General features: G+C 39.1%; 1 protein-coding gene across 4 annotated transcripts in view; it reads right to left on the minus strand.

The window, feature by feature from the left end:
* Positions 1-19997, minus strand: part of LOC126334689 (uncharacterized) — a 405460-nt gene that overhangs the window by 50765 nt on the left and 334698 nt on the right. For all 4 annotated transcript variants that reach the window (XM_049997175.1, XM_049997176.1, XM_049997173.1 and 1 more), the window contains 3 exons: positions 8723-8854; positions 4519-5526; positions 1766-1872 (listed from right to left, as the gene is read on the minus strand). In XM_049997175.1, coding sequence (XP_049853132.1) covers positions 1766-1872; positions 4519-5526; positions 8723-8854 — 1247 coding nt within the window. The remainder of the gene's footprint in view (positions 1-1765; positions 1873-4518; positions 5527-8722; positions 8855-19997) is intronic.

Below are 19997 nucleotides of genomic sequence, written 5' to 3' on the forward strand. Positions count from 1 at the left end.
TGATTTTCTCAAAACTGAGCAACAGTAGGGCTGCCACTGACCTGATTATTTGTACTTAACTCTTGTATGTGTTCATCATTCTGAAGTGTACATGTTTCCACATGTTGAGACTACCTACTAGGTAACTGTGCTCTTTGTCCTCAATTATTCGCTATCTTCCCCTGCTGTTTTCATCCTCCACAGCTCCCTTTAATAACATGGAAATTATTTCATGATGCCTTACCACATATAACTCTGCCCTTCTTCTCACAGTTTTTCAAATGTTCCTTTCTTTGCCAGTTCTGTGGAAAACCACCTCATTCTTTATTTTAGCAGTCCACATCCTGCTACAGCACCACATCTCAAAGACTTTGATTCTCTTCTTTTCTAATGTTTGCACCCACAATTTTTTGTGTCCTCTTTGCCTCATCCATCACGTCTTATTATGGTTCCAAGATAGCAGAATTCCTTCACTTCATCTACTTCATAACAACTAATTTCAATGTTTATTGCTAACCTCATTTATGCTACTTCACATAAGTTCCATTTTTGTTTGGTTTACTGTCATCCACACTCTGTACACAGCAAATCATTCAGTGCACTCAAGAGGTCCTGCGATTCTTCTTCAATTTAATAGAGAACAGTAATGTCCTCAGTGAATCTTATCATTGATATCTTGTCACTCTGAATTTTAACACCACCAGTATACCTCTCTTATCTCTGTTAATGCTTTGTCGAAGTCTAGATTGAACAGAAGGAGTGAAAGACTGCATACCTGTCTTATACTCTTACCAATCTACGGACTTTATTTTTGGTCTTCCATCCTTATCGTTCCCCCTTGGTTCTTGTAAGTACTGTACATTATCGATCTTTCTCTATAGCTTACTCTATTTTTCTCAGAATTTTGAACATCATTCTACATTGTCAATTTTTTTTAAATAATTTAATATACCTACTGAATGTGTCCTGAGTTTTCTTAAATCTTGCTTCCATTATCAAACACACAATCAAGATTATCTGCCTGGGGCATTTACCTTTCCAAAAGCCAAACTGGTTGTCATTTAGCAGCTCCTCAATTTTACTTGCCATTCTTCTGGATATTATTCTTGACAGAAACTTCAAATCATGAGCTATTAAGCTGAATGTATGTAATTGTTACAATTAACTGCCCTAGAATGTGTGGATTACATTTTCCAGAAACTATGATGGTATGTTTCCAGTCCCATAGATCCTACACACAAACCTGAATAGTCATGTTGTTCCACTTTCCCCCAGTGATTTTAGAAATTCAGAAGGAATGTTGCCTGCCTTATTTATTGCAAATCTTTCATAGCACTGTTAAACTTGGACTTTAATACTGGATACCCTATGTCTTCCATCTCAGCTGCCATTCCTGCTTCTATCATGTCATCAGAAATGTCTTCCTGTCAGAGACCTTCAGTGTACTCTTTCCACCTATCCACTCTCACTGCACTTAACAGTGGAATTCCTGATGCACCACTGATGTTACTGCCCTTGTTTTTGATTTCACGGAATTTTATTTCTTAACAATTTTGCTGCAAATATTTTGCCTTGGTGTCCTGGTATTTCTTATTTATTTCACACTAAGTGACTTACACTGGTGCATGCTGTGTGTTTAGTTGTTCTAAAAAAATAAACATCATGAAAGACATCATGTTTCAGACATCAATTTGAAAGCTTGATTTCTTTACAGCCTCTTTATTTGTGATCTTGTTTGTTTAGTTTAATAAAATATAATGAAAACAAAAATAAATAATGAACTTACCAGAAAAGTTGAAGGCCAAGAGGAAAAAATAGTTTGGACATGTATTTCAGCAGCAGATCTTCTAGATGATTCACCGGTAGAGCATTCTGCAACCAAAATTCTATACCCTGCCAAAATTACAAGAAAGTTTCAGCAGTTTATTGCAAGCTAAGTTAAATTATTTGTACAATCACACAATATAAAAGGAATACTTGGAGGGGGGAATAAAGATTAAACTCAATACGTAATGGATCCACAATCTTCAGTGCAAATGGACAGTATCATTTGATCTCCAAGCAGGAATCTACAATTAGTGAGCATGGGAGATATGGATGGGGATTGTGGATAGGAGGCAACTGGTGAGAATGTGTCTTGGCCGGGGAGTGTTCCAAGGTAGTCTGTTCATTTGCGATAAACACTGTGTTCAGATGGTGCACTGTCCAATGTGACTGCCGAGTCAGCAGGAGATCCTGGTTTGGGTCTCTGTCTGGCACACATTTTCACTCATCACCACCAATTCTGCACAAAGTCCCAATGCAGCTGATATCATCAGTTTCTTCCCTTTCCTGCTCCCACTCCCCACCCTTCTACTGCCAATCTGCGTCAGAGAGGGTGAACACGATGTGAAAGTCTTTGACATGTTGTGGTTAATGCTTCTTAATGTTTATGTGCACTCCAAGTTCATGCTTGCCTTGTGATTTCAGACAGTATTTGTGACTGTGAAGTAATTAATATTAAATGGAGATAAAACATTATAATCTGGAAACAAGTTATTAAGCTTCTGTCATGTCATTTCAGCAACTCAGGACCTAATGAGTTGTATTAAGACTACACAGTTGTAACTGCCTCTGAACACTATGCCATTTGCATGCTAAGAAAATAGTTAACAAAATGTGTGAAGATTCATCTCTTGAACTTTATCTACAAACATTGCATATGAAGTGGTTTGCAATGAAAAGCAATGCCACAATGCCATTTAAAATTAATGTTCGCAATGTTGAAAACTAAGGGGGGATCTTTACACAATCCAGATATTTTTTTTAATACTTCACAGTTTTAAGTGGATTTTTTCCCACTCTCAGAATGCAGAAACTATCTGTCCATCTGCTTTGCCTAAATAGGCTGTTGACTATATCATTTATTTTTAATATGAAGTGGAGTTCCTTGCAAAACTGGAATGTGATGTCTGCCCAATGATCCAACTGTCTTACAAAAAGTTTCTTATACTTCATGGCCTACATTATCTCCCATTCTAGACATTGCACTGTATCACTATATCTTTTGTTCTGCCTTACGACTTTCCACCAATTTTGTTTCATGAGTTTATTGCTTGCAACTGCACTCTGGTTATACCCTTAATCATCATCTAACAGAATATATCCTTCAGTGAAATCTATATCATCATTTTCTTACAACAACAGGCATCTTCCTGAGAAAATTTTTTTATCTCCTAAGGGGGCTGCCTCATAAACCTTGTCTAAACAATCCTGCTGTTTTATACAGACAAGACTGTATATTTCACATATGCATCATCATCCCCACCCCTCCTCCTCCTAACCACTCCAGATGTTCCCACAGATTGTTTAGAAGATAGAAGTTCCATTCTGAGCTGAAAGTATGCTGTTATGAAATTTTAAGTATTGAGAACAAAACCTGCATTGTCTGATCTCAAGATTTTCTGTCTTTACTTTAACGTGAAAGTTTTATCTATCTGAGAATGGACTGGAACTAGGCCAGTACTCTACAGATGTGCTGTGCAAGTTTGATGCCCACAAGGTAATGGTGCACAACCTGTAGTAGTGGGATTTCTTGGGACAGCAGATGGTTGACATACTCTTCCTCAACAATTCAGTGAAGAACTACTGGGGAGGCATCTTTCAGCCCATCAACTTGTACGCATATTAATATTAAGATTGTTAGCAGGGTTTAGCAAAGTGAGATGCACATGCACACATGATGGATAAACAAATCATTATGTTTCTGCCATCTGTGGTATCTGGGCCATTGAAATGCATGCCTTGGACTGGCTAAGATACCTACATGCTGGAGATGAGGCAATCATACCCTTTTGGATTTAGAAAACTTGCAACAGCTTCTATCACATCTTATTCAAGGACTGCAGATGGTAGGGCATCTTTCCAATATTTATCCTTCAATCATAGTTCCTGATCAGGTAGGAATAATTCCCTCACCCAATAGTAAATGTCAATAGTTACTCTGGTGTTTGAGATTGTATTGGCCTTAGGTAGGATGATGTGCATATGTGTGTTTCTAAAGTATCAGATTTCTCTGTTCATGGGGTGGTATCACACTGGAAAGTGTAAGAGCCTAAAAATTTACAAGTAGACTAATTTTCTGAGTGCAAAATTGTTCAGCACTTCTCTCTGAGAAAATAATGAGGTATACGAATGCAGTTTTAAATAAGTAACTGTGCACAACATTGTGCATATTCATTTGACTGTAAGCCATTGTAGCACTGAAATAACAATAAAAACACAAACGTTAAAAGAAGTATTCTACTAGTTGTTGTATAATGTTCATATTATTCATGCTGGAAACATCAATTAATCTGTGACACTGTTTAATCTGACACTCATTTTCAAAACTTCTGAATTGACTTGAAGTTAGATTAACATTGTTTTATTATGAGAAACGATTCTCTAGCTTTTTCTGGATGGTGTAGGTGAGTCTAAATTTTGTTATAGTCATAGCTACATGAAAAATGTACTAAGAAAGTAACTAATAACTATTATGCAAACATCAAGGGAAGTTACCTCCTGGAGAAGATGACTCATTGCTGTATGGCTGTCCTCTTCCATAACAGATATATAATATTCCATAATTACTGTCACTTGTTTTACAATGTCATTTCTAGTCAAAAGACCAGAACTACTGGAATCTGCTTCTGAAATTGTAGGAGCTTTTCCTGGAAAACTGTCAGGTTTACTACTTTCCTTTTCCTTTGTGATATTTTCCAGCAAAGCCTGTTCGGCATTGCTTTCCTGGACAGTCAATTGCTTGGAGGACAATAATTCTGTATTACCATTTACTCTTACTTCTGGCATTATTTTAGAATCTTCAGCTTGATTACAATGTGAAGAGTTTGCATTACTCTCATCATGAATGCCTGCAAGAGCACTGTTAAACAGCACATCAGGTGCTACTGAAGGACACCTTTCATCACTACCAAGGGAGCTTGTTAGATCAGGAGTCTGCAACCCTGGGGGAAGTGATGATGGAGAATCTGGACTCATAAGGTACCGAGTCTCCTCAGACATCTGCTCCTTCCCTCCCTGAATAGCAAATGGGTGAATTTCCAAAGAGAGAAGATTCTCTGGTGTAGAACTCACACTAATATCCTGACTTGATTCGGCATCTGTTCTACAATGTTCAGAAACAGAATATTCACTGTCCCCTTCTGTAAATTCTGACGACTGTTGGAGTTGCGATGTCTCTTCTACATGGTTTTCACTAAATTCCATTTTTGATTTTTCTTTGTCTTTGTTAATAGAATGTTTACTAGTGCAGATGTCTTTATCAGCTGCAGTTTCATGATGCTTGTTGGTAGAAGAGAAAACATTCATCTTTCCAGATGGTTGGCATTCTTCAAAACTCGAATGAGTGCTTGCTTCAGGAATAGTAATTTCCTCTGAGGAAATCTTACTGGTATCTGAAGCAACAGCTAGAGTCAAAGCCTTTAACTGGAAAGATAGTGCCTGGTGATACATCCTGCCCAACAATGCAAGTTTTGCAGCTGCCTGGTAGTTCTCCAGCTCAACACACTAAAAACACAATTAAGAAATTAAATATCACATTATGAATTTACTTTAGATTCAATTAACAAAATCTAATAGAAGTTAAATAACTTTAATTAATATACAGACAATGGAAAAGACAAATGAACATGGGTAATTGTCATTTCTTTAGATGATGTACACACACACACACACACACACACACACACACACACACACACACACACACAGAGAGAGAGAGAGAGAGAGAGAGAGAGAGAGAGAGCACCAACATGATAACAACTTAAGTAACCCCGAAAATGGTCTGTCTCTTGCAAAATTTAGACCTCTAGCAGAGAGCATTCAGAGCAGTATTACCATTTGCTAATTTATTTCTGCACTGATGATACAAATTCATAAGAAAATGTTGGGTAGCTGTTGGGATAAGAATGTGATGGGTAGATGTCTTATTAATGTTTGGTCAACAGCCCTCAATTCTCTGAGACTGGTGGTGCCCCAGGTATCCTCAATGTGAGGCCAGGTCACCACTCTCATGTTCTTTGACCTTCCTTCAAACCATTCACAAAAGACGCTATCAGTCAAAAAATAATAAATGAGAAAGTTAAGATGGTGGTTTTAATGCTTCAGATTTTCTACATAGACCCCCCCCCCCCCCCCCTTTTCCTCCAAAACTGAGTGCAATGCACAGGACATTCACACAAACAGGTGACACTGTCAGAAAAGTTCTTCTTTGGGGTGTTGTTCACATTCACATCTTCTTTGGTCTTGGTGAACTGTCACATATGTATTCTGAACTTTGTCATTTTGTGGTAGGTTCGTATTAATAACACTCTGGAGAATATCTGGAACACTTGATTTAGAGATGTTCACTTCAATGCTCGGTTGTGAATGCTCAATGTTGACACACAACGGTTGCACATTCACTGCTTGAAACTACCTGCCCACAACTGACTGGTCAAATGCACATCTTACAGTTGTTAGTTCAAGCTGCCCTTATAGTTACTGCACTGATGTCACTTACAAGAGGGAATAAAATCAGTCTCAGAACATTTTGGATGGATGGTGGATGGGTATGGTAGAAGTATCTTTTGTCTTGTTGAAGGTGTAGATCAAAGGTTTGAGGCTGTAGATGAACTACCAAATGCAAATGATGGGTCAGTAAGTTTATGTATTATTTGTCAATGAAAGATAATTGTACAAGTGCCAAGGATGTTATTTCATTCCATGTAAATATACTTCCACTATTGTGCCCTGCAGGTAGGTGTGATGCACCACTTCACATGGTTCTCAACACATTCGCCTCAGGCCTTCAATGTACACCAATGAATATGACCAACACATTAGGCCTGTCAATTTTTTCCACACTTTTGGTCCTAAATGTGAGATTCTTGCATCCATGCTAACCTCACAGTCAAATAACATCTAGGGACCAGAGGCAAACATGTGATGGTAGCTTCTATACTTCATAGTGAAGTATACTTAGATTAAAATAACTTATAAAGCATGGGAATAAAAAGTCCTAAGTCAAGATTGTTAAAATTTCTTTATTTGATAGCTAGTTTTAGCGCACTGATGAGCCAGCCATCTCCAGATCTTTTGCAGCTTTCTGCAATCTCCCTTAGTCTGATCTGGCATATTTACATTGTTTTGTCAAATGGGAAGATATGTGATCACTTGTGTTAAAATATGTGGGTAAAAAATCCTAGGTCAAGATTGTTAACATTCCTGTATACAATAACTAGTTTCAGCTCACTGACAAGGCATCTTCAGATCTTTACTAGCTTTTTGCAATCTCCCTTAACCTAACTTGGCATTTTTACATAGTTATTTGACATTGTCAAATGTCAAGATACATGTTCTGTTGTGTTAAAATAGTTGGTTAAAAATTCTAGTTTAAGATAACCAATATTCCTTGATTTAATAAGTAGTTTCAGCTCACTGATGAACCATCTTCAGATCTTGACATAGGATTTTTTATCCACATATTTTAACACAACAGACTGCATATCATCCCACATAACAATGTAAATATGCCATATCAGGCTAATGGAGACTGCATAAAACTGGTAAAGCTATAGAGATGGCTTGACGATGACCTGAAACTAATTATCATGTAAAGGAATTTTAGTGATTCTGACCAAGGATTTTTTATCCACATATTATGACACAACTGACTTTCCATTTGACAATGCCAAATAAATACGTGAAATAACTTTGTGATTGAGGTTTCAGAGTCAAGTGGTGGGGCTGGATGTCAGCCAGTCAAAACTTTTTTATTGGGCTCCATATGCTTGTTATGTTGACTATTTTGCAGGCACAAGCAGCAGTGCCCTTTCAGGTGCCGTTGGCTCCAAGGGTCAGGAGGGGTCCAGGGGAGATAGGCTGCATGGGGTATTTGTGTAAGAGTGTGAAGTGTTGAGTAACAGCTGGAAACTCTGCTTGACAAAGTCCTAGGTCAAGATTGTTAAAATTTCTTTATTATGAAGTTATTTTAACTGAAATATAGTGGGTCAGTAACAAATTTGTGGTTGATTTACTGTACGGTGGTCTAGCTGCAATTACATACTTTATAGTTGATGCCAACATTTCCAAAACATGTTGTTACCCATGCTAATCGATTCTAACAACAGTGTTTTTTTCCAAAATCTAGGTACTCCTGGTACACTGTTGATATGGTGACATGTGAAAATCTCTGTCCTTACATAAACTCTGGAGTGTCCCCATGCACCATGGACTCACTGTCTTTGCAATCAAATATATTTATACTGAATGTCTCGGTCATCCCTATTCAATTTTCAGACAGCTGGTATCTGGTACGATGACATCCCAGTCGTATTCCATGATGAACTGTTTCATTCAATAAGTTCTCTCTCTGAAGTATTGTGACTCCTTCCAATTCGACTGTTCATGTGCATGTTATTTCTGAATAATAAAGCTAAACACAGATCACACAATGAGAGATGAATACAAGAGACTCAATATTTGCTTGTTTCAAACAAGATAAAATAAGAAACAAATGTAAAACAGTGAGTATCTAACCATTTGCCTGCACAAATATTATTTCCTGGGACACATATACAAATATTATTTCTTCGGACACACATTACTGTTTAGGGCAACATCAGAGTAAATAGTAATAGTAAAAGCGGTAATAATGATAAGAATAACTGCACAAAGAAACAAAGATCCAAATATTTATTCTTAGAAGATTAACAAACCACACCTTGCTTAAGAGTGCTGCAGAATCATAATGCCCATGGAAGTGTTGCAAAGCAAAATGCAGGGTCCTTGGGCCATATGGTGGATCTTCAATATTCAGTGATGGACACGGCTGCCGAAAAACTGGTCCTTGAGGCTAAGAGAATGAAATACAAAAATGCATTAGAATAAAGGAACCAACACACAAATATACAAAAACGCAACAGAATGCCATTAGGTAAAATGTAAGTGATGTAGCAAAAGGAGTCATAAAAGTTTGTATGTAATTAATTTGACAATGGAAACTCTCCCTCTCCCTCACCAACTACACACAGAGTGGGAGGAGTGGGGGTGGGGACCAGCATAAAACGCGAGGAAGTTATTATCTTATTAATGCACAATGCCTACTCCTATAGTTCTATTTCTATTCAAAATGAGCTACTAATCCAAATCTGATTCACCACACCCTAATTAGCAGTAGTATTATGCACATCAGAATTTTAAGAATACATTACAGGCCTCACTGAGATCAGGCATACCGAAGTTAGTTGATGTGCCTCTGAAATATTGCACATTATATTTTCAAACAATGGAAACTTCAGGTATGAATATCAACAATGCAGGAAAAGATAGACTGCAACTTACCATTAAGAAGACATGTTCTGTTGCAGACCGGCACAGTTAAAAGACACTTACATAAAGATTTTGGCCACAGCCTGAGCTCAGCGAAAGAGAAACACACACCATTCATACATACAATCAAGCACACCCAAACACACATGACGGCCGACTCCAGCAGCTCAGGCTGGAATGCATTCTGGCATGAGCTGCTGCAGCATGCAGTCGCGTGTATGAGGTGTGCTTGCTTGTGTATATGACTGGTCTGTATTTCACTTTTGCTGATGAAGGCTGTGGCTGAAAGCTTTATGTAAATGTCTTTTCACTGAGCCTGTCTGCATTTTAACATGTCTTCTTTATGGTAAGTAGCAATCTACCTTTTCCTACATTACATTTTCAGACAGATTTATTGCTATGGATCTAGCCATTGGTGAGGAGGCTTGCGTGCCTCAGCGATACACATAGTCGTACCATAGGTGCAACAACAACGGAGGGGTATCTCTTGAGACGCCAGACAAAAATGTGGTTCCTGAAGAGGGGCAGCAGCCTTTTCAGTAGTTCCAGGGGCAACAGTCTGGATGATTGACTGATCTGGCCTTGTAACACTAACCAAAACAGCCTTGCTTTGCTGGTACTGCGAACGGCTGAAAGAAGGGAAAACTACAGCCGTAATTTTTCATGAGGGCATGCAGTTTTACTGTATGGTTAAATGATGGTGGGGTCCTCTGGGGTAAAATATTTTGGAGGTAAAATAGTCCCCCATTTGGATATCCGGGCAGGGACTAATCAAGTGGACGTTGATATCAGGAGAAAGAAAACTGGCATTCTACGGATTGGAGCATGGAATGTCAGATCCCTTAATCGGGCAGATAGGTTAGAAAATTTAAAAAGGGAAATGGATAGGTTAAAGTTAGATATAGTGGGAATTAGTAAAGCTCAGTGGTAGGAGGAACAAGAATTTTGGTCAGGTGAATACAGGATTATAAATACAAAATCAAATAGGGGTAATGCAGGAGTAGGTTTAATAATGAACAAAAAAATAGGAGTGCACGTAAGCTACTACAAACAGCATAGTGAACACATTATTGTGGCCAAGACAGATACGAAGCCCACACCCACTACAGTAGTACAAGTTTATATGCCAACTAGCTCTGCAGATGACGAAGAAATTGAAGAAATGTATGATGAGATAAAAGAAATTATTCAGATAGCGAAGGGAGACAAAAATTTAATAGTCATGGGTGACTGGAATTCGATAGTAGGAAAAGAAAGAGAAGGAAATGTAATAGGTGAATATGGATTGGGGCTAAGAAATGAAAGAGGAAGCCGCCTGGCAGAATTTTGCACAGAGCATAGCTTAATCATAGCTAACACTTGGTTCAAGAATGAAATTTTCACTCTACAGCGGAGTGTGCGCTGATATGAAACTTCCTGGCAGATTAAAACTGTGTGCTGGACCGAGACTCGAACTCGGGACCTTTGCCTTTCATGGGCAAGTGCTCTACCGACTGAGCTACCCAAGCATGACTCATGCCCCGTCCTCACAGCCCACGAAAGGCAAAGGTCCCGAGTTCGAGTCTCGGTCCAGCACACAGTTTTAATCTGCCAGGAAGTTTCACTTGGTTCAAGAATCACGAAAGAAAGTTGTATACATGGAAGAACACTGGAGATCCTGACAGGTTTCAGATAGATTATATAATGGTAAGACAGAGATTTAGGAAAAATATTTTAAATTTTAAAACATTTCCAGGAGCAGATGGGGACTCTGACCACAATCTATTGGTCATGAACTGTAGATTAAAACTGAAGAAACTGCAAAAAGGAGGGAATTTAAGGAGATGAGACCTGGATAAACTGAAAGAACCAGAGGTTTTACAGAGTTTCAGGGAGAGCATAAGGCAACAGTTGACTAGAATGGGGGAAAGAAATACAGTAGAAGAAGAATGGGTAGCTTTGAGGAACGAAGTAGTGAAGGCAGCAGAGGATCAAGTAGGTAAAAAGACGAGGGCTAGTAAAAATCCTTGGGTAACAGAAGAAATATTGATGAAAGGAGAACATATAAAAATGCAGTAAATGAAGCAGCCAAAAAGGAATACAAACGTCTCAAAAATGAGAGTGACAGGAAGTGCAAAATGGCTAAGCAGGGATGGCTAAGAGACAAATGTAAGGATATAGAGGCTTATCTCACTAGGGGTAAGATAGATACTGCCTACAGGAAAATTAAAGAGATCTTTGGAGAAAAGAGATCCACTTGTATGAATATCAAGAGCTCAGATGGAAACCGAGTTCTAAGGAGAAAGGTGGAAGGAGTATAAAGAGGGTCTATACAAGGGAGATGTACTTGAGGACAATATTATGGAAGTGGAAGAGGATGTAGATGAAGCTGAAGCTGAAATCGGAGATATGATACTGCGTGAAGAGTTTGACAGAGCACTGAAAGACCTAAGTCAAGACAAGGCATCGGGAGTAGACAACATTCCATTAGAACTATTGACAGCCTTGGGAGAGCCTGTCCTGACAAAACTCTACCATCTGGTGAGCAAACTGTATGAAACAAGCGAAATACCCTCAGACTTCAAGAAGAATATAATAATTCCAATCCCAAAAAAAGCAGGTATCGACGATGTGAAAATTACCAAGCTATTGGTTTAATAAGTAAATTCTTTACAGATGAATGGAAAAACTGGTAGAAGCTCACCTCGGGGAAGATCAGTTGGATTCCGTAGCAATACTGGAACATGTGAGGCAATACTGACCCTACGACTTATCTTAGAAGCTAGATTTAAAAAAGCAAATTTACGTTTCTAGAATTTGTAGACTTAGAGAAAGCTTTTGACAATGTTGACGGGAATATTCTCTTTCAAATTCTGAAGCTGGTGAGGGTAAAATACAGGGAGCGAAAGGCTATTTACAATTTGTACAGAAACCGGATGGCTCTTATAAGAGTCGAGGGACATGAAAGGGAAGCAGTGGTTGGGAAGGGAGTGAGACAAAGTTGTAGCCTCTCCCCGATGTTATTCAATCTGTATATTGAGCAAGCAATAACAGGAAACAAAAGATGAATTCAGAGTAGGTATTAAAATACACGGAGAAGAAATAAAAACTTTAAGGTTCGTTGATGAAATTGTAGTCCTGCCAGAGACAGCAAAGGACTTGGAAGAGCAGTTGAACAGAAATGACAGTGTCTTGAAAGGAGGATATAAGATAAACATCAACAAAAGAAGAACGAGGATAATGGAATGTAGTCTAATTAACTCGGGTGATGCTTAGGGAGTTAGATTAGGGAATGAGACACTTAAAGTAGTAAAGGAGTTTTGCTATTTGGGGAAAAAAATAACTGATCATAGTCGAAGTAGAGAGGATATAAAATGTAGACTGGCAATAGCAAGGAAAGAGTTTCTGAAGAAGAGAAATTTGTTAACATTGAGTACAGATTTAAGTGTCAGGAAGCCGTTTCTGAAAGTATTTGTATGAAGTGTAGCCATGTATGTAAGTGAAACATGGACGATAAATAGTGTGGACAAGAAGAGAATAGAAGCTTTCGAAATGTGGTGCTACAGAAGAATGCTGAAGATTAGATGGGTAGATCAATTAGATGGGTAGATCACATAACTAATGAGGAGGTATTGTATAGAATTGGGGAGAAGAGGAGTTTGTGGCACAACTTGACTAGAAGAAGGGATTGGCTGGTACGACATGTTCTGAGACATCGAGGGATCACCAATTTAGTACTGGAAGGCAGTATGGAGGGTAAAAATCGTAGTGGGAGACCATGAGATGAATACACTAAACAGATTCAGAACGATGTACGCTGCAGTATGTAATGGGAGATGAAGCAGCTTGCACAGGGTAGAGTAGCATGGAGAGCTGCATCAAACCAGTCTCAGGACTGAAGACCACAACAACAACATATTGCTGTGAGATGTGGTGTGTAGTGTGGCATATGGGTTAGTGTTACTGACTGGCATACTGCAGTAGATTGCTACTTCTGTAAGGCTCTTGGAATATCTTATGTTCGTATATTCCAGAACATTAAGAATTTATGAATAGCAGCATCCTGGAATATTCTATGTTTGCATACATAACCAAACCTTTACAGCACCGTGTTCCAATTATGCAATATAAAAGCCATTGCTTACATCCACAGGAACTGGGATACAACAACTACATTGTTCCCATGGTCTGTATATTTAGAAGACCTATGGATTCCAAACCAGAATTATTTAGCTGCAAATCAGGCATCCATTTGTAGTTTCTGGAGATGCTGGTCATGCCCCAAAGAAGTAGCTGAAATAATGTGACAGAGTCATCGAATACAACAGGTAGGATGACATGAAGTGTTCGCCAAATTTGTACTTTCACTTAGACACACACTGCAATTGTGCTTCAAGAGCACTGAAATGAATCTCAATAGAGGGGACAAATTCCAGGCCAAAATGAAGAAAATGTGTGGTGACAATCAGCGGCAAGTCTGCTTAGTAAAAATACAACTGAAGAACAGGGCGCAATGTCAAGGGAAAATGACACACTCCTACATAAAGAATGTCTCGGTCCTATGCCATACTGTGAATGCAAATAAGACAGAAAGTGTCTAAATCTCACATTTCATTAAAGGAATCAAACAATGAAAAATCTAGGATGGAATATAAAAATATTAGAGAAGAAAAGTTGCGGCTCACCATATAACAGAGATGCTGAGTCGCAGATAGGCACAACAAAAAGACTCTCTCAATTATGGGTTTCGCCCATTAAGGCCTTCGTCAACAATAGACAGACATATGTGCGACACGTGTATACACACACACACACACACACACACACACACACACACACACACACACACACACACACACAGAACTGCAGATCTGACAACTGAAACCACACTGTGAGCAGCAGTACCAGTGCATGATGGGCATGGCGACTGGGTGGGGGTAAGGAGGAGGCTGGAGCATGGAGGGGGATGGATAGTATGGTGGGGCTGGTAGACATCGAAGTGCTGAGGATTAGACTGAGGGCATGGGAGAAGTGTGCGGGAGTGTGGCGAGTGCGGGATTGCAGAAAAGGAGAGAAATAGAAAGACTGGTTGTGGTGGTGGAATGAAGGCTGTGTAGTACTGGAATGGGAACACGGACGGGCTGGATAGGTGAGGACACTGACTAACCAAGGTTAAGGACAGAAGGGGTACGGAATGTAGGATGTGTTGCAGGGAAAGTTCCCACCTGTGCAATTCAGAATGGCTGGTGTTGATGGGAAAGATCCATATGGCACAGACTGTGAAGCAGTCATTGAAATGTAGGATATCATTTTTGGGAGCATATTTAGCAACAGGGTGGTCCACTTGTTTCTTGGCCACAGTTTGTCGGTGGCCATTCATGTGGACCCTTCTCATCTCAACCATCGTTAGTTACTGTCCTCACCCATCCAGCCCCTCCCTGTTCCCATGCCAGCACTACACAGCCTCCACCATCACATCCAGTCTTCTTATTTCTCTCCTTTCCCGCACCCCCCCCCCCCCCTCACCACTCCCTGCCCTGCGTGTGTGTGTGTGTGTGGGGGGGGAGGGGGGGGAGGGGGGGGGGGAGGGGGGGGGAAGGTGGTGCACGAGCATATGCCTGTCTATTGTTGATGGAGGCCTTAACAGCCAAAAGCTATAATTGTGAGGGTCTTTTTGTTGTCCAATTATGATAAGCCACTAGGTCTGTCATGAGATGAATCTCATCTGCAATATAAAAACCAAACAGATTTTCAGTACTCACATTGTTAACCACAAAGTAGGTAATGGAATGGGCATATAAACTGTGTCAGCCACAAATTGGCCGAGAACAGGAATCTGTTCTTTGTTATAGCTTGCCAAGTGACACTTCACGCACGGCAATGGTGGGGATCTTAATCTGGCACACATCTATGAGTTGACTAGGGACACGGTGAACACCATCACGTCAAATTGTAGGATTAATGGCTTATCCATCACTCACACTTCAATAAAAAAGTTTGTTCTGGCCTGCAGAACTCTGTGTTGACCACTGAGAACACCACAAAATGTTGGCGAAGCTGTTTCTCATAAGCAACTCAGTCTTCCACAGATTCATCATGGGGGAGGCGGGGTAAAGAGCGAGTGGCTGAGCCTGGGTAAACATAGCCAACAAACATTCTATTGATGCTGTATGACATGCCATTATGACTGGAGTAAAGCCTCCATGGAAGAACCAAATGGCAGGAAAAAAAACACAGAATCCAAAACATGTCAAAATTTGACCCTTAACATCATCACTTTTGTTCTAGCTAGGAACTCAAGGAAACACATGCTTGCTGTAATGGCTGGACATATGTCCACTGTGGGTGGTAGGTGTAGTAATCAGTGGGTTACCACTACCAGCTAGATTGCTTATTATTGTCTCTGCCGTGTAGGTTTCTTTTGTGAGGCTGAGTAGCTTTTTGCAATTGATGAAAGCTTCACAGTTTAACTGAGCAAGTCAACTGATGAGTGGAACTTGTCTCTCTGATGATGACACAGTAATAATGTCTACAACAGTAAACAACTTACCAAAGCAATTTTTGTTATTAGTATTTTTTGGAATAGCTTCGTCACTCTGGAGCTCTGTTCTACCACAGTCTATGACTGCTTGTGATGCCTGCAAAAAGTCTCATCCAAGAATAACATTATAACTACATTCTGTCAAAAATTAGAAGAACTGTTTGCAACATATGTTACTGTGGCTGGACTTCTTTCCCATTTGTGACTTTCAGCATAATTCCATTCATATCAAGGACCATAGTTTCTTTAACTGATCGTAATAAGATCCCTGAGACACCTAGCACCTGGACACATTGGCCCTATGTGATTACATCAACAAGATTTCCTGGCATCTCGTTGACTGTTATCCATGGAAGATTTGCACCTGTGACGGCCTGACCTCTGTAGATTGTCATCTCACTTATTTTTCTTGAGGTCAGCAGCTAAATGACGAACTGGAACCTCTGAACAGTGATAATTGGCAACACTGCGCCGACACGGACTCTTCGAGTATTTGCTGCACTAAATAATTATAAAAAGCATTGTTATTAAGCTATTTTTAAATGTCTACAGGTGTTATAAATATATTATAAGTGTTGTTGAATTAGTGGAAGTGTTAGTGAAGTATAAAATAAGATTAAACAGTGTAAGAAGCGTACTTTTCTTCTCGCGCCTGTAGCACGAATCCTAGACCTAATTTCAGGCATGCGAATCTTAAGTAAGCACTGAATTAAACTTATAGGTAAATGTTTCAAGTTGGTATAAATATATTATAAGTGTTGTTACGTTAGTGGAAGTGTTGGTGAAGTGTTAAATAAGATTAAATGGGGTAAGAAGTTTATTTTCCTTCTCGCGCCTATAGCACAGACTTTAAGCTTAGTTTCACACGCGCGTATCATAAGTAAACAGTGACTTAAACTTATATGTAATTACCAGTGTTTTTTATTCATTACGCTTTCAACTTATTTATATCTGCCTGAATAGTTTCTAGGGTCCTTTGTTTACGTATTAGCCAGTACTTAAATCAGTTTATACGATTTCTGTTTTTGCCATGAGTGAGAAGTGTGTGACATGCCGTAGGATCGTTAGTTCTGGGGTATGGTGTGATGGGTGTTGAAGTTTCTTTCATTGGGGCGAATGTAGTGGCATGGGAAATGGGGACATAAATGAGGCTCACCAGTGGTATTGTAGAATCTGCAGTAGAGATAGGAAAATACTGGAACAGGAAGGGAAAATTGCAGCTCTTCAAGCTGACCTAGACAAGGCAAGGGAGAATCTGGACAGGTTAAAGACAGAGAAGGGTGAACAGAGGTGGGAAGTGGCAACAGGTAATAGGGGGAACAGGCAAAGGAGAGCATCAGACAGCTTTGTGATAAATCTTGAAAATAGATTTGACCTGTTGTCTCAGTCAGAATCGGATGAGCCTCATGTAGCTGAAGCTGTAGAAAGGGCACAACAAGCTTTCAAGGACTTGAAAAAGGTAGGGAAATTTGTAAAGAGAAAGAAAGTTCTGTTGTTAGGTAGTTCCCATGGTAGAGGTGTTGGCCAACTACTGCAGGAAAATCTAGGTCGAGAGTACCAGGTCACAAACTTTTTCAAGCCTAGTACAGATCTGGGTCAGGTAACAGAGGATATAGGTTTTCTATGCAAGGAGTTTACAAAGGAGGATGCCGTGGTTATAGTGGGTGGTCCGGGAAACAGCATTGACAGAGACTCTGAATATTCCATAGAGAGTGACCTGGTGAAGATAGCATCAGCAACGAAGCATACAGGTATGGCATTTGTGTCTGTGTTGAGACGCCATGATCGGCCTCATTTGAACTCTTCTGTATGGAGGGTGAACTTGGAGTTGGAGTGGCTGCTTAGGACAGATATAGGGTCCCATATTGGTTTGATTCCTGTGGATGCTATTGATAGGAGGGACTACACTAGGCATGACCTTCACCTCAACAGGAAAGGGAAGGGAAAACTGTCTGGCTTGATTGCAGAAAACTTAAGGGGGGACACTGTCACAAGTGGTAAAATACCAGTGGTCACAGGTGTCAGAGGGATGCCTTTTTTAGGATAGGGAAGGGGGATAGAAAACGAGTTTTAAGAGAGATTGGCAGACAGTCTCAGTTTGAGAAAATAGATGAAAAGGAGTCAGATTTTAGCATACAGCCTCCATTTAAACAATGTTTAACAGAAAGTAATCAGAAACTGCCAGTTCATCTTCACTAAAGCAGTTATAATCGCATTAGTATGCAGTATCAGTTATCTTTATTACACCAGAACATTCCGGGACTCAGAAATAAAGTTGATGAACTACTCATTTGTATCGATGAAATGGATTCATCTAACGAAATTGACATAATCTGCCTCTCTGAACATCAAGTGACCACTGGTATAGATATGTTAGACATTTCAGGATTTAAGCTTGCTCCCTACTTCTGCAGAGTAGATATGGAGGGAGGAGGAGTTGCCACATTTATTAAAAACTGCCATAAATTCAAGAACATTGACATTAATAAATTCTGTTTAGAGCAGCATCTAGAAGCATGTGCAACAGAAGTAGAGTTCCATAACAGATCCTATATAATAGTAACTATTTACTGAGCACCTGCAGGAAATTATAATCTATTCATAAATCATCTAGAAGCTCTTTTGGGTTATTTAACAGTAAGAGACAAAGGAATTTTGATTGCTTGTGACTTTAATGCAGATTTTCTAATTCAATCTTCCAGTAAACATTTACTGCAGTTAGTAATGTTGTCTTTCAATCTAACTCACACTGTAAACTTTTCAACTAGGATCACTAAATCCTCAAGGACAGCCATTGATAACTTTTTTTATAGACAAATCAAAGGAACAAAATCATATCATAAAACCTGAAATAAATGGACTATCAGATCATGACATGCAGCTCCTTGTTGTAGATGTAAATTCTAAGCAGATTATCAAGACTGCTAAATCTGAGTACAGGAGAGTATTCAATCAACCAAAAATTGAGTGTTTTAGAAAACTGCTCAAAGATATGAACTGGAAAGATGTTTATAGTGCTCATGACATGAATGAAAAATATAACACATTCATGAACAATGTCAGTACCATGTTTGAAAACTGTTTTCCTCTAAAAGTTACTCAAATTAAACAGAAGTCTATAATAAAACCATGGATCACCCAAGGAATAAAGATTTCCTGTAAGACAAAAAGGAAAATGTATCTGTCGACCAAGAATAGCTCCAATGCTGATGATTTAGTTAAATACAAGGAATACTGTAAAATATTAAAAAAGTAGTTCAGGCATCAAAACAAATACACTACGAGAAGAAGATAGCAATGTCAGGGAACAAAATAAAAACAATATGGGATATAGTGAAAGAGGAGACTGGTAGAACCAGAAAGGAACAGGAGCAAATAGCACTAAGGGTAGATGACACATTAGTAACTGATGGGCATAGTGTGGCAAATCTATTTAACAAGTACTTTATATCCGTTACTGATAGAATGGGATTGTCAGGATCAGTAAATAATGCCCTTGAATATCTGAAACTAACCTTTACAAATAGCTTCAGGTACATGAATATGTCACTCACATCACCAAAAGAAATATCTTCCATAATAAAATCTTTAAAAACAAAGCATTATAGTGGTCACGATGAAATATCAACAAAGTTAATTAAGGCATGTTCTTGTGAGTTTAGTACAATTCTAAGTTACATGTGTAACCAGTAAATTATAACTGGGACATTTCCTGATTGGCTGAAATATGCAGATGTTAAGCCTCTATTCAAGAAAGGGGATAAAGAGATGCCATCAAACTACAGACCGATTTCACTTTTGCCAGCATTCTCAAAAATTTTAGAAAAAGTAATCTACAGGCAGCTTCTCAACCATCTGACCACAAATAACATATTATCAAGAACAGTTTGGATTTCTGAAGGGTTCTGATATCGAAAAGGCTATTTACACCTACAGTGAAAATGTACTTAACTCATTAAATAACAAGTTACTAGCAGCAGGTATTTTCTGTGATTTGTCAAAGGCATTCGATTGTGTAAACCACAACACCCTTTTAAATAAATTATAATTCTACGGTGTCACGGGCAGTGCTGCAAAATGGTTCAAGTCATACCTCGCTAACAGGAAACAAAGGGTGTCAGTGCAAGGGACTAGTGAATTAAGTCAT

This window comes from Schistocerca gregaria, chromosome 2 (genome assembly GCF_023897955.1).
Source record: "Schistocerca gregaria isolate iqSchGreg1 chromosome 2, iqSchGreg1.2, whole genome shotgun sequence".
In the NCBI taxonomy this organism is placed as follows: domain Eukaryota; kingdom Metazoa; phylum Arthropoda; class Insecta; order Orthoptera; family Acrididae; genus Schistocerca; species Schistocerca gregaria.